Genomic DNA, 15,773 nt, shown 5'->3' with positions numbered 1-15,773 from the left:
AAGGCAAATACTGAATAAAACCCAGAAATCATTTGTGAATTGGATAACTGTTTTTAATTTTGTTTTAAAAAAAGTATGTTAAATGACTGAAGCCCCTTCTTCACTCTCTCCATTTACATCTGTACATTGGTAAAATAGACCTATTTCTGAGAGGAGTTTATCAAAAGTTATTTTTCAAGAAGATGCCCAAGTCATAGTAGTTCTTGATGCATGCATCTAATACATGATGAATGTATAGATACTTCCAGGGCAAGTAATAACCAAAAGACTTGTTTTAATTGGACTAAATATGTATTTTCAGTTTGTGTCCAAGATCAGGGTCGCCTGTCTGAGAATTACACAACAGCTTAGGCCAATCTAGATTCTGATTAAACATTGGTATGCATCATTATCATCATATAATAAAAAGCCATAAAGTCTTGGCCATAAAGTCTTGTTTATTTTGGGATGGATGCCAAGTATGGTATGGTGATGGAAAAGCTTAGAATTATGGAAAAATCACTTTAGACTTTCTTCTGTATTTTAAAAATGAGAAATACAAGCACCAGAGAAGTTAGACGGCTGGTCCAGGTATAGGTGGTCAGTCTCAGGGCGGGTCTAAATCCCATGATCACTCTCACAGCCAGTTGTCTATTGCACCATGTTTCCTTCCCAATCCTTTTTGGCTGTGACATAACCACTGCTGAGAAATGAAGCCTAATGGAAAGTGACCCACCCACAAATTCAGTGGCACCAGTCTTGCCAGTGTAGGAGTAAATGGGGACTCTTCCTTGGGTGGCAACAGGAAGAATCCTCCAGGCTGTCCACACTGATACCTACTTCTGATGTCATGGGTGGGGACATGCATCTGTATATGTATATTATGTAGCTATGCTGCATGAACATGGGATTTCAGTGGGAAAATAGCACTTATGAAATGTATTTGTTTCTAGCATTCTCCAGAGTTAGATCTCAGACATCAGCCTCTAGGAAAACTTGTTGTGGAGCTTTCATGTTACATTTGACATTTCCAAAACTGTGAAGTGGAAAGATGGTAGTGGAATAACAGAAAGAACATTTTTAGATATAAGATCATAAGCTAGAAAGAGAAAAAAAAAATTAACTGTTAAAGGTATGTAGGCTGCCCAATTTACCCTAGCTGTATATATTAATATAATAGGATATGTTATAGAAGTTATGTAGCATTTCTGTCTTTGAATTGTAAGATTTGACTTGACAAAAAGAGGACAGACATAAAAATAAAATGAAACAAATCCTCAAAGGAGTTACAAACATGTACCCCCTGTCACCACTTAATGTGACAATCACCACAAGTCCACTTACTGAGGGCTTATGCTGTGGCAGGTAGTAAGCTATGCCCTTTTCATATCACCAATGCTCACAAAAACTTTACAAGGTAGGTACTATGTCTTCTATTTACAAATGAGTGATCTCTGCATCAGCGATGTTAAGTGAATCACCCAAGTTGGCCAAGCTATTAAAAGCAGGGCTGGGAGGGAGGTGTGGTGGTGGGAGGGAGGGGGTGGAAGGCAGGGCTGGTTAAAGATTTACATTCTAGTGACTATGACTCTAACCCCTGTGTTTTCCAATATTCCAGCCTTCCTGCCACCTAAGACATATAAACACAATGTGTGTGACCTTGGGCTGCTGGAACTCATTTGTTCCCAAGCCTCTGAACTGTGTGGTCTAATATCTCAACAGGAACAAAAGCTCGTTGACAGGCTGACTCAAAAAGACTCACATATTACTCATCTCAAGATAGTAGGCCAGGGCCAAGAAGTCACTTGAAACTTCAGCTTGTTCTAGAATAAAACTCGTCAAAATTACTGTATTCAGGTCCAATTAACTAAAATAATGAAAACCCCCATTCAGGATTCATTTGACATGAGATGGAAGATATTCTAAGCAAAGAGAAAAATGTGGACACAGAGAGGCGTGAAAGTAGACATATTTGGAAACATTGAGTATGTTAGTCAGGCAAGAGCAAGAGATGTGCAAAAGGATGTTGGTTTAAGTGAACACAGATCTGAGGTAAAAAGATCTAGAGTTTGGGCTCTGCTCGCAATGGATTTTGAGCACTTGAACAAGTAATTCACATTTCTGAGCCTTCATTTTCTCACCTACAAAATGAAGGGTAGGTCTAGATCAGGGGTCAGCAAACTTTTTCTATCCATTTCAACTGCTCTATTCTGAAACATGAAACAATCAAAGGCAATGTAGAATGAATGGAAACATAGCTGTGTTCCAATAAAACTTTATTTACAAAAACAAGCAATGGGCTGAATTTGTACCACAGGGGACAATTTCCAAGCCCTGGACTAAACAAAAATTGCTGGGTACAAATCTAAAATTTTACACTACTACAACAGGATGCTGTAAACAGGACTGCTATCTGGCTGTTATGCACAGGTTGGTTCTCAAATAAAAACCTGTTGGAGCCAGGGGTATCTAGGCATTAAATGCTCTGAACACAGTCTCTGCCTTGAATCATGTCTTAATTAGATAAACTAGATTTGAACATAGACCTCCTTCCTCTTTGCTTGTTATGGTAATTTGTAATGTTTTGTTTTATTTATAGTCTAGCTTAGATCAGGGTATGCACATCTTCGTAGGCCTAATAAGAATTCTGGAAAAAGTAAATATTTATCAATATTAACCTACTTGCTAACCTTGCCATGGACATGCAAATGAACATTATTCAAAAGAAAAGAGAAATTGAAGAAGATTATGAAGGAAAACATAAATTAATAATCCACGAACTGGATAATTTGCTTCTGAAAACTCAGTATTGATATAACTTCTCATGAAATATTAAAAGAATCCTTTTACAGTCCACAAAGTACTTGTCTTTGCCTTTCTTGATGGTTAGGATTAAGACCATATTCTTCCTCTATAAGTCCCATTCCCATGCCCTATCACTAGCTAGTTATTGTCACAATTTTGACACTACTAATAGGAACAATTATTTAAGCACTTCTGAAAGTTTATTAAATTTACCTGTGGCCAATAGTCATGATTACCCAGTGCAGGGAAAACCTGGAGATTTGGAAAGAGATTCTGGATGGTGGTTGTCATATTAGCGATCACATTTATAACAGTGTCTGTTGAGAGTTCAGGTACAGGAACATGAGGTGGGCTATCCCTGAAAAAGAGACAGATTGTAAAGAACAAAATTAATTTCATAAAGAGTTATTAGACTTATGCATGATGCCTTGCTATACCTATTATTGCACACTTCCATTTTAAAACAGCAGATTACAGCTAAAGAGTTGATAGACTACTCTTCACCTACCTCTTCCCTACAGAGAATCCTATAAAAGAAAATTAACAAAATACAATACAAAAAATAAGCTGGGAATCCCAGTCTATTTCACTACCTGACTGAAGATTTATAAGAGGCTAAAAACTGCAATAATTGAAAGCAGATGCCAATTGAACCAGAGCCCAAATGCCTATTTCAAATCCCAGTTTTGCCAATTACCAGCTGCATATACTCGGGTAGGTTACTTAGATGTTCAGTGCCTTCATTTCCTCATCTGTAAAATGGGAATAATAATACCCATTGTAAAAATTAAATAAGTTACAACATATAAGTTAATTAAAACAGCACCAAGCCTGAAGTAAATACTCTACAAATATTAGCCATGGTCATTATTCCAGGTAAAGAAATATGGGCCTCTTCACTCTATAATGATGAAGGGAACCAGTTAGTTATACTGCCAGAAGATGATGTTTTACAAAATTGTCATGACAGGTAAACTTCTATTATTGTCTTTCGTCTTTGATAATTTCATGAAGACCTAGTATCAACATCTCAAGATATTGATGCAAGTGTGCTGTTTATGGATTCATCTCTTAGTTAACACTGACATATTTCTGAAATCTGCATTCCAAAAAAAAAAAAAAACTTCTAAAATTGTTCTTACCTCTAATAATGTTGATTCGTTTGACCTAGAGTTTTTTTAACTCAAATAATTCTTAAAATATAATGAATCATCTTATGGAATTCAGCACTCTTATGAAGCTTAGGACACTGTAAATAAATATTGAGTAATTAATGGTACTTATATAATCACTTACCCTGTCCATATCATGAAAGACGCTTCTTGTCCAGAATTTTTAATAAAATCAAATGCTGACAAAATAAGTTGATATGGAGAATCACACAGAACATCTCCAAAGGGGCCAGGATTGGAAGCATTTGCACCTTTAGATGAAGCACACACTTTTGTGTGGTCATCTGTGATGTGGTAAGTAGGGTCTAAGTGTAAGTCAGTCACATGCCAAAACTGACCTGTTGATTAGACAAAAAATGCAGATAAACCTACTTGTTCTCTTTTGGAATTCTCATATAAATATTTATAGTAAGACTAGAGACGGTTGTTCTTCACTGTGATGGAGGAAAGTCTTGATAATTTAAATGTTCATACGCCTTGAAGTTAAATACAATCCTTCTCTGTGAGAAGGTGAGCTTCAAGGAACTATAGGAATAATTTACTACTTAAGTGTGTCAGAACTGATGAGCTCAGGCCAGGCGAGGTTTCTCATGCCTGTAATCCCAGCACTTTGGGAGGCTGAAGTAGGCAGATCACTTGAGGTCAGGAGTTCGAGACCAGCCTGGCCAACATGGGGAAACCCTATCTCTACCAAAAATATAAAAAAATTAGCTGAGTGTGGTGATATACACCTGTAATCCCAGCGACTCAGGAGGCTGAGGCAGGAGAATCGCTTAAACCCGGGAGGCAGAAGTTGCGGTGAGCTGAGATCGTGCCACTGCACTCCAGCCTGGGTGACAGAGCAAGACTCTGTTTCAAAAAAAAAAGAATGGATGAGCTCAGTATTAGTATCAGCATGATAACCGAACAAAGAGTATTTAGCAAAGCTATGTTTCCATAATAAAATGTATGAAAGTATCCTTTGGAGAGGCCAATGATGACATCATCTTGTGTCTTAACAGTGTGTCTCCTTTAAGAATTTAAGATTTCACAAATTATCTACATTCTTCTTATAGAAAAATTGACATATAATTATATTGTTGTTTGTTAGGGTTACACAGTGAGTAAGCAGACTGCAGAACCAGGAACTATCTATCACTCTTACTTTCTTGTAAACCTTGCCTCTGAACATTAATTCAAAGAACATAAATCTCCAAAAATAGCAATTCCCAAAGTTTCTTAAAAGCTATTTAATAGAGGTACATCTTCTATTACACACTCGTATAAAATGTTAATAATATGAAAGGAAGCACCTGTTAAAAAGAATGCTTCCATTGGGTTTTTTAGGAAGCAGCCACGCCCATTTAATAGCATCCTTACTTGGAAATCATCTTAAGAAAGTTTTTTTTTTTTTTTTTTTTGAGATGGAGTCGCCTACTGTCTCCTGGGCTGGAGTGCAATGGCACAGTCTTGGTTCACTGCCACCTCCACCTCCCAGGTTCAAGCGATTCTTCTGCCTCAGCCTTCTGAGTAGCTGGGATTACAGGTGTGTGCCACCACACCCGGCTAATTTTTTGTATTTTTAGTAGACATGGGGTTTCACCGTGTTAGCCAGGATGGTCTCGATTTCCTGACCTCGTGATCTGCCTGCCTTGGATTCCCAAAGTGCTGGGATTACAGGTGTGAGTCACCGCTTCCGGCCAAGAAAGTTTCCTTTATCGAAGGTAATACTAGAACAAACAATCACAGTGGTATCTCTCTTTATTAAGTATTTGCTATGTGCCAGGCACTGTGATAAGCAATTTAAATATACTATGTCATTTGATTCTCAAAACTACTCTCTGAACTGGGAATTATGGTTCTTATTTTAGAATTGAGAAACCATGCTGGGTCAAATGGAAAATTTGTTAAAGTATACACAGCAAATAAATCTGAACTCCCATACTGAAGGGCCTCCAAGTTTGTTTATACATCATTTGCATATATACTCAATGATCCTTATAGACCATGTTTAAATTGTTTTAATAAAGAGATTTTTTCCACACTTTTGAGTTTTCAAGTTTACTCTGATTATAACTAGAAACATATCAGAAGTGACAAAGTAGCATGTACTGCACCAGAAGCACAGAGCAAACAGGTAGGATGCAAACTTTAAACTATAACAATATGATACAACTGAATAAAATCCAAAGCTGGGATAATAAGGTGAAACAGTTGATAAGTTAAGGTGAAAGGGGTGAGTTATCTTTTGGTGGTTGTTTCTTCTCAACATAATTGTCATTATAATTTTATAACACATTTATGTTCACAACTAAGAAATGGTAGACAAAAGATCCAGAAGAAAGTAGTAGTATGGTCAATTACTTGGTACTTAGTCACTATTTGAAAATATCTTCCAAAAGCAATTTTATTTTATTCCATAATGCAGAAAATACTCCAATCTTTATTTCCATCTTATATATACTTTATCTAGCACAAAAAGTAAAGATAGAAAATAGCTCAGAGTGTTCCCAGAGAATCGTTTTCATGTGAACATGTATTTGTATGATTTCGAGAATGTAAGGGTATAGTAAATGAACATGGAACAATACAGTGTCGTGGTTAAGAGTGGAGACCAGAGTCAGACGGTTTGACTTTCAACCCAAGCTCCACCACCCACTAATCTAGCTGTGTGATCTTGGCCTATTTCATTGATGAAATGGGAATAATAATAGTGCCTACTGTGAGGGTTAAGTGACTTAGCAGAAGAAAAGCCCTTAGAAGGTGTATGGCACCAAGTAAGCTCAATGTTAGTTTTACCGTTTTTTTGTTTTTTGTTTTTTATTTTCACTTCAAACCCCATTTCCAAGTAATACTTAAAATTCAAGTACTTATTACATGTTTAGTACTATTTTTATGCTTCACATGTATGAACTCATTATTATGTATACTTCATTTTACAGATAAGAAACTGAAGCACACAGAGATTAAATTACATGCAACATCTTCAAAAGAGCTAAACTATGAATTCAGAAAATCTGACTCCAGAGTCCACATTGCCCTTATCCACATACAATTCCTCTCTGTGTTTTCATATTCAAATATCTCCAGTCTCACCTGCCTCACATGAAAACAGATAATGATGCCGGGCACTCATGCCTGTAATCTCAGCACTTTGGAAGGCTGAGGCAGGAGGATCGCTTGAGTTCAGGATTTTGAGACCAGCCTGGACAACATGGTGAAACCCCATGCCTACAAAAAATACAAAAAGTAGGAAGGATCTCTTGAACCAGGGAGATTGAGGCTGCAGTGAGCCAAGATTGGGCCACAGCACTCCAACCTGGGTGACAGAGACCCTGTCTCTAAAAAAAGAGAAAAAAGGAAGAAGAAGAAGAAGAAAGAAAACCAATAATGACAATATCTACACACCAGATACTGTGAAGATTAGGGGAAAAAAGACTATAAAAATATTCAGTATCTGTTTCAGTAAACCCAAACCTGAAATGCATTAAGAGGACACCCCTCTGATATAATTTAGTACCTAGATTTATATTTCCAGCACCTAGAATATGCAATGACTTATAGTAGCCCTTCAACAAACATTCTTTAATTTATATATGATGACATTTAGGCAAAGGCAAATTTCATGATATCCTCAAGATCATATGATGACTCAGTAATGAAAGCTTAACTGGAACCAGTCTCTCCAGACTTCCGGTCTAGTGATTTTCTGCTGCATGGCATTGCCAGACAGATAAATTAGGGGATAGTCATTTAAATTCACTGAAAGATGTCTTTAAATAGAAGCCAAGAACAGAGATCTGACAGGTTCTTAACCTGGGACTCATGAATAATGAACATCTGGAAGTTTCATCTCCCTCCCCTAACGAAACTGTATAAAAAAATGGGTGTGCATGTGTGTTTCCAACGTCTGGCCTGTGGTAGAGCTCACACTCCAAACCATGTTTCCTAGTTCAAAGTCCAAAGTTCTTTTTACTACACCACGTTTTCCTGTTCTGCAGACCATCTTTAAAAGATTTCCAAAATATGTGTGTTCAACATATCTAGAAAAACTCTCAAAATTATACCAGAAAATCTTTTAATCTAAAGAAAATGTTATAACTTCTCCTCAAGAACCCAATGAACCATAGTTCAGACATAATTCAGCTCGCCTTATTCCTTATTTGAACAGTTTGAACACTCAGCAGTATATGAATGGTTGAAGTATGGCTACTGGGATTGGCCAAACTTAGCTATTGTTACCAGTGAATACTCTTAAGTTAGGTTTTCAGTCTCATCTGACTATTAAGCTAGGTTACAGTTCATTCACAAGGATTCAAATATAGAAGTAAGGAGTCCTTCTCAGGCCGTATTTAGTTTGATTTAACAGTATCAGTCAAGCCAGTCCTAGCCTACTAAATCTAAAGAACTGTAGCTAAAAACACACATGTGAAGCTTCCTAGGACTTTTGTCCTCTGACCACCAGGACTTGACAGGGCAGAAAGCTAAGACTGGAAATTTAAAAGCAAAAACATAACAAGCAAGCCGTAGCCAGACAGGGTGTTGAAAGGAAGTCCAAGCATTTGGGGCTGAGAGGAGGAGGCAGAGTTGTCACATCAAGTGGAAAATATGCAAAATACTACAAACAAGGAGAATTGTGAAACTGCTGAGTGAATACTTCAGACCTTTGAACTCCAGTGATTCCAGTAACACTTCAGACCTCTGAACTCCAGTAATCCCTCTTCCTTCCCCTTCAGTATGAGGGCATTCAATCTTGCAGCTTCCCATCCAAAACGGAGGTGTGAAGACTCACATAGTCCCCAGAAAGCACTCATTGAAGCCTCCTTAAAACACAGTGAATTTGCCATTGTGTGGCCTCAAGCAACCGGAAACATTTTATTTCAAAACCCTAACCGGTCACATAATTAAAGTAACATAAGCTAAGCTGTAATAAAAGCAGAAACCAGTATACATAAACATTTTGGGGAAATTTCTTGTAATGACTGACATTTGCCACAGTTGGGAAACCAGATTTACAATTTTTGCTTCAGACCTCCTGACAGCTGAGTCATGAGGACTTGGCCTTCAAAGAGAAGATATTTGCCCTACAGAGCTCCCAAGTCCTGAGAAAGCACAGAAGGAGCAAAGACAGAGGTTTCAGCACTAGGTGCTGCTACCGAGTCTCAGGGACAACTCTTCCCCCAAAGAAAAGAGAATTCCACTTCTCTAATTGTGTTTTTCCTCTAACAGTGCAATTAGTTTTAAAGGGAGTTGAGGAGGTGTGAGCACCTTGATTTTTGAAACTGGAGGCTCAGATGGCATTGTACAATCTCCCACCAAAATGTATCTATTCTGGACCAGTGAGTCTCAAACTTAGCCGAACGGAAGGAATCATGAGGAGGGTGGGTTAAACAGCATACTGTGGAACCCCATCGTCGGCGGTTCAGATTCAGTAGGTCTGGGATGGGCTAGAAATTTGCAATGCTAACAAGCTCAGGTGCCGCGGGGGCTGCCACCGGTCCAGGGCCACACTTAGAGAATCACTACTGTAACAGGCACTGTGTTAAGTGTTGGGAGTGAATAAAACGGGTCCTGCCCGCAGGGAGCCTAGTGGACACCCAGGTTAAATGAAGTCCCCGTGAGTTCCACGGTTGACTAAGGGGCGAGTCTACATCGAGGGTGCTTTCGCGCTCTAGCTGGGTGAGTGGCAGAAAAAGCCACCGATCTCGGTCGAGCAAGACAGAAGATAGTCTGAGTCACGCTGAAATTTACATCCCTGAGCTGAGGGGGACACTACAGTCCCCCTCCATTCAGGCCTGATTCGGGGCCGCTTGTAGTGCTGGACATCGGACTCCCAGCTTCCTCTTCCCTTGAGTCCCGCAGCTTTTCCTTCCTTCCCCAAGGAGCAAACCAACTGAGATGCAGGATGTAAACAAAAGCCAGGCTGTTGAAATCCGGCCGACGCGCCCTTGGAGCGCCCCCACCGACGCTGGCATTTCCCCCCGCCCAGCCCCGGTCTTCCGGCTGGACGCCCTAACGCTCTAGTCCCTTGGTCGCCCTCCCCGCGCCCAGCAGCCGTAGTGAACGCCGGATGCGTCAGGGCCCCTGCTAACCCGATCCTCTGCCGGGGGCAGCTGCCCTCCAGCACTTTCTCCGGCTGTGCGCAGGCGCCGTCGCTCCCCGCTCTCGGCCCTGGCTGGGAAGAGAAGGGTAGCGGACAACTCACCTACAGCCGGAGGAGGATTCCTGCCGCCTGCGGGCGCCACGGGCAGCCCGAGGCCGGAGCGGCAGTGCCAAGCAGTCAGCAGGCAGCAGACAAGCGCGTGCAGCAGCGCCATGGAGGACCGCGGGGCTGACCCGGAGGCTCGGGCTGTCCCGCAGCTCCACTCTGACCGTCAGGCCTGAGGGTGAGGAGGAGTCAGAAGACGGCTGCGGGTATAGACGCCCGGCTGATCACGTGCAAAGACAGATTCCGCAGCGAGTCAGTTCGCCTGGCCTTCAGCTGCTGTTTAGCGATGATCTGTTCTCGTATTTCTTAGCGTCGGTGTTTGGCCTAGGAAGGAATGTTCTTGTAGCTCAAATTCAGGCTCGTGTATCAGTGGTGCAGTTGATGTCAAACACTGACACACTGGTGCTTGGGGATAGAGAAAGACATTCAATTTGGTGAAAGCCAGAAGGAGGGAGAGCAAGATCTCTCAAATCCGTCTGTAAAAAGGAAAAAGCGGAGAGTTTTTATACTGCTAGAGAATAAGAGAGGGAGAGTTTCAAATAATCCAGGGGAAGTCTGTTTCTTCAGTCTCAGATAGTACCTTGAGCAATTAGACGTCCAGGCATCCGCAGCTGATTGCAAAGCCCTTCGAGGTATTCATCCCTTCTACAAACATTTTTGTGATCCTGAAGTTACCTCTTTGTTCTTGACGAGGAAGCAGTATATCAGCAGTTTATAATTATATTATGGAAACAGGGAGAATATTGGGCAAAAAAGCTACTGGTTAAAATGTGCAAACAAGCAGGAGCCTGATCAGAATTTTCATTATTTCAGTCACTAAAAAAAATGCTGGGGTGCTGAAATCTCAACGATCCTGATTCTCTTCTTGGGCCAACCTACCCCAGCTTTAATGGGGAGGGCTCCTCAGTAGAGGTGATGCAGAGAGAGCCCTGAAGTATCATGATTTGCAGGGAATCAGCAAAAGTTCTGGATACCGCAGTGGATCTCGAATTGTTATCTCTGGACTGGGAACATCAGCACCACCTGGGAACTCTAGTTAGAAATGCAAATTCCCAAGCACCACCCTAGACCTGTTGAGTCAGAAACCTGCTGGAGCCCAGCAGTTTGTGTTTTCACAGGCAGTTCAAGTCATGTTAAAGTGATTGTGATGTTTGAAAACCAATGCTCAAAGATACCACGTTTTTGTTTTTGTTTTTGTTTTTGTTTTTAAAAACTGCCGGGAAGAGAAGGGTCTTAGAATTAGAACATGTCTGAAAATCATACTTTATGCCTTCCAGAGATGAATGGAAATCGTAAGTACAGGTGGCTGATTTGATGCTTCCAAGGAACGTTTTTGAATATACTTCTGGCAAAGAAGTGTACAAAGGAGTAAGCAAAGATGATGAATAATCCTGAAACTGCTGGATTCTGTGTACTATGTTCCTTCTCACCATTTATGAGGACGCTGGTCGCTTGGAGATGACAAGCTAATAATTTAAATTTATAGGGCGTGGAATTCCTTTGCAGAAGAAAATGCTTTCCAGAATTACTAACCTCAAAAAAGATGTTGTAGAAGGTATTTCTTTCTCATCATAGAAAGCTTTGTTTTGTATCCCATGTAATTTAATGGGAGCGTGTCTCATGAAAGGGGTTTTGAAGTGGGAAGCAAGGTGCTTCCATTTTCTGTTTTGCAAACCAAAAATAAAATTTGAAGGCCCCTCACAACCATCTGAATGGGCGACCATCTGAATGGACTCTCTCCCCAGCCAGGGCACCCTAAAGTTTAACGTGAAAGACTGGTTCAGGCCATAAAAAGGGGGCTGGGCGGGTGGGGGGGGGGTTGGACATGCCTAATTAACATCAACACAAACCTTAAGTCTGACAAGGCACATTTAAGGTCTGTTTCTCTAAAGCCTGTTACCTGACGGCTTCATCTGTGTGATAAAATCTAGGTCTCACAACGTCTTATAACCCAGACAGCCTTTCTATTGATAATAACTTTTTCAATCAACCAATTGACAATCAGGACATGTTTAAATCTACCTATGATCTGGAAACACCCACCCCCCCGCCCAGCTTCAAGTTGTCCTGCCTTTCTAGATCTAACCAATGTAAAATCGTACACGTACTGATTGCTGTATTATGTCTCCCTAAAATGTATGAAAGCAAGCTGTACCCTGACCACCTTGGGCACATGTCGGGACCTCCTGAGGCTGTGTCACTGGCCCATCCTTAACCTTGGCAAAGTAAACTTTCTAAATTGATTGAGACCTGTCTCAGGTACTTTCGGTTTACGGTTTCAAGTCCTGCCAGGGCAGCCCAAGTCCTGCTTCAGCTTTTGGATGATTCCAAAGTTTGCAGGAACCGGAGTGCATTCCAGTGGTGGACAAGATAGTCCTTGGAGTTTCTCAGTTCACAACCTCTAGAGTATGGGAGAAAATGGAGCCAGAAAAAAATGGTGAGTTGGTGAGAGAAAACAACTGTAAGGATTAACAAAACGACTTAGAGGAGTTTTTAGTCCAAACATTTGAAAGCTAGGAAAAGGATAAATTATAAAAAAAAGTCTTTTTCCCCCTTTTTTTTTTTTTTTTTTTCCAATTTCAATATTCTTTACTGGAAGTAACTGGTTGCAAAATAGTTTTTCAGTAAGCATGAAACAAGGCATACACATTTTGAAACTTAAAAAATATTTACAATCCTAAAAAGTACAGTATATTAAAATTAGTGGGTAGAAACACCATCCTTCTTTCTACTCACTCCACTTTCTTTTTTTTTTTTTTCTTAATACTCACTAAGGAGCAAAACACTACAGTGCCCCAACATCTCTACAGGTATATCTCAACCATGGGCATATATTTGTAGGTGTCCATGTTCCGGGTGTACATATATGTCATATTGAGTGTGTGTATCTGGGTGAGGGAAATCACGTGAAAGAAGGGCAGAAGCTTCACAAAACAACCTTAGCTTAGTTTAGTTTGTATCCTTGAGACCTTTGTATCATTTCAGAAATGTTCTTCCAGGGCCTGTTGGTCAAATTGTCTTTGGTCTTGGTCGTTTTTCCTTTCCTTTAATTATGTTTCTTAACTATGTTAAGGAACAAAACAAAGACGGCAAATCAGAAAAGTGAGTGCATTGACAGATAGACAGCGTGAAATAGAATTTGGTTTGAAGAAAAATGATTTGCGACTACCCAGAAAAATTTAGGAAGCAAACATGTTAATTATCTTCCCCCTTAAAAGGCATTTGTTCTACCACTGCAACCCTTGATCTTTCAGACCATTGCATCTTTGTTTCGCATGTAGGCCACCCAAAAACCTTTCCATTCCTCACTCTGTGAGACAGCTGTTATGGAAACTGGTGCCAGTGTTATTTGGCTTCATTATAATGAACTAAAGATAAATCTCTGTCTTTGGCTTTGTATCTTTAATAAGAGAGAGGCCAGAATCTGAGCTTCTGGTAGAGCATAGGCTGAAATCCCAAGTTAAGCAGCCCTCCACTAGAAGCAGAGTTGGTGGCTGTCAGAACAGTTGAAGCCAACACCCTGTTCATGTTCTGTTTCATGCTTTTAAAGACAGGTAAACTGAGTGCAGTGGTGTGTGCCAGTAGTCCTAGCTATTCAGGAGGCTGAAGTAGGAGGATTGCTTGAGCCCAGGAGTTTGAGACTAGATTGGGCAACTAAGCAAGACCCCATCTCTTAGGAAAAAAAAAATGAAATTTTAAAAAATTTATAGCTATAAGCTAATTGAACTTTTTTTTTTTTTCTTTTGAGACAGAGTCTTTCTCTGTCACACAGGCCATAGTGCAGTGACACAGTCTTGGCTCACTGCAACCTCCACCACCCAGCTCAAACGATTCTTGTAACTCAGCCTCGTGAGTAGCTGGGATTACAGAAATGCACCATCACACCTGGCTAATTTTGTATTTTAGTAGAGACAGGGTTTTGCCATGTTGGCCAGGCTGGTCTTGAACTCCTGGCCTCACATGTGCCGATCCACCTGCCTCGGCCTTCCAAAGTGCTGGTGCTAGGAATACAAGTGTGAGCCACCATGCCCGGCCAGTTAATTGAACTTTGAATTAATTTATAAAACTTGCTGAAAATAGTGGGCTGATTAAAATAAATACGGTATTACATATAAGTGCTGAAATAAATTTACCTCCGTAGCCTCCCAAGAGGCTAACAAAGAAAGGGAATGATCAGGGAGAATAAAATCTTGTGTTTTGTTTCAGAAGAAAAGTTAGCTGAAATATTAATTTTGGAGAGGAAAAGAGGGAAATATTGCAAGATTTGCAGCTCTCAATATTACTTACTAGTCATGAGAACTTGGACATGCAAATCTAACCTTCAATTTCCTTATTGGTAAAGTAAAATAAATAATACCTGCCTTCTTGCTAAACATTGTACGGTTGAGAAAATGTATAAAAGGTATTTCGTAAGTGATGAAATATGTAATAATATTTGTTTGTTTGTATTTCACAAATTCAGACCCTAGCCAGATACAAACAGGTATTTAATTTGGTTTGGTCAACTCAATCACCTTCCCTTTCTTCATCCTGCCCTGCTCCCCGACGCTGAAATTTTCAGTGTCTTTATGCACAACACTCCATTTGCACTCTCACTGACTTTATCCAACTCAGTTTAGTTGTCTGGAGAAACATTTTTTATAATCCAGAATAAAATTCACTCCCTTTCTCTATTGCCTTTCAATAAGAAATTTTGATTAGATAATATTTTATTATATTTACCTTTTAATAAGACATTTTGATATACATCATTTTGTTTCTTCAAACTGTTTCTTCTAAAGACACCACTTCCACCAGGTGCAGTGGCTCATGCCTGTAATCCCAGCACTTGGGGAGGCCAAGGCGGGTGGATCACCTGAGGTCAGAAGTTCAAGACCAGCCCGGTCAACATGGTGAAACCCCGTCTCTACTAAATGTACAAAATTGGTCGTATGTGCTGGTGGGCACCTGTAATCCCAGCTACTCAGGAGGCTGAGGCAGGAGAATTGCTTGAACCCAGGAGGCAGAGGTTGCAGTGAGCCGAGATGGTGCCACTGCACTACAGCCTGGGCGACAAGAGTGAAACTTCATCTCAAAAAAAAGAAAAGAAAAGAAAAAAGACACCACTTCCATAGCCCAACCCACTGTACAAGGCATCTCTGGGTCCTGGCCAAATGAATTTAACTATCACAGATTCTTCATGGAAGGCTCAACCAAAACTGTGGCATTTCCGTATTTTCTAAGGCTTTTGTTTATTTTTTAAATTAATATTTTAAACAAAGTGCTACCTTTTTCAGCCTTACTTTATGCTGTAAGAGTGACTATTTTACTTAAAATTGTCTTAATATCGAGTTCTTAGCCAGATTAATGATATTAAAAACAACAACAAAATTTCACGTGTAAGATTTTTATTCAAATTTGATTTACATTCCAAAAGAAATTATAAAATATATTCAGTTGTTTATAAAAAAAGGGGAGGGGCAAAACTTTAATTCAAATTATAAAACATAATAAATTTTCAGATTAAAATTGGGCTAGTTGCTTGGAGTAACAAGCTTTTAAATCACGATTTTCCACTTCCACACCAAGGATAACCTTCTAATTAATGATTAGCCGTGCTGTAATAGGATAGCACTGAGACTTGAGGAAAG

The 15,773-nt window shown here is 40.0% G+C and overlaps 1 protein-coding gene across 3 annotated transcripts in view; it reads right to left on the bottom strand.

Moving 5' to 3' along the window:
• The window catches only part of SMPDL3A (sphingomyelin phosphodiesterase acid like 3A), a 24,861-nt gene extending 12,938 nt beyond the window's left edge, over positions 1-11,923 (bottom strand). Inside the window, exons 1-3 of one of the 3 annotated variants that reach the window (XM_017881914.1) lie at positions 10,141-11,923; positions 4,081-4,294; positions 2,998-3,142 (exon numbers count right to left, since the gene is read on the bottom strand). In XM_017881914.1, the coding sequence (XP_017737403.1) occupies positions 2,998-3,142; positions 4,081-4,294; positions 10,141-10,252 (471 nt within the window). In that variant the 5' untranslated portion in view covers positions 10,253-11,923. Of the gene's footprint in view, positions 1-2,997; positions 3,143-3,926; positions 4,024-4,080; positions 4,295-10,140 lie in introns of those variants that run through there. The other 2 variants (XM_017881923.1, XM_017881932.1) reach the window with 2 other exon arrangements.
• Positions 11,924-15,773: the final 3,850 nt, after the last annotated feature.

Source organism: Rhinopithecus bieti, unplaced genomic scaffold (assembly GCF_001698545.2).
Source record: "Rhinopithecus bieti isolate Rb0 unplaced genomic scaffold, ASM169854v2 scaffold_1060, whole genome shotgun sequence".
In the NCBI taxonomy this organism is placed as follows: Eukaryota; Metazoa; Chordata; class Mammalia; order Primates; family Cercopithecidae; genus Rhinopithecus; species Rhinopithecus bieti.
Note: the sequence above shows the minus strand (reverse complement) of the source record. Positions and strands in the feature narration are given on the sequence as shown.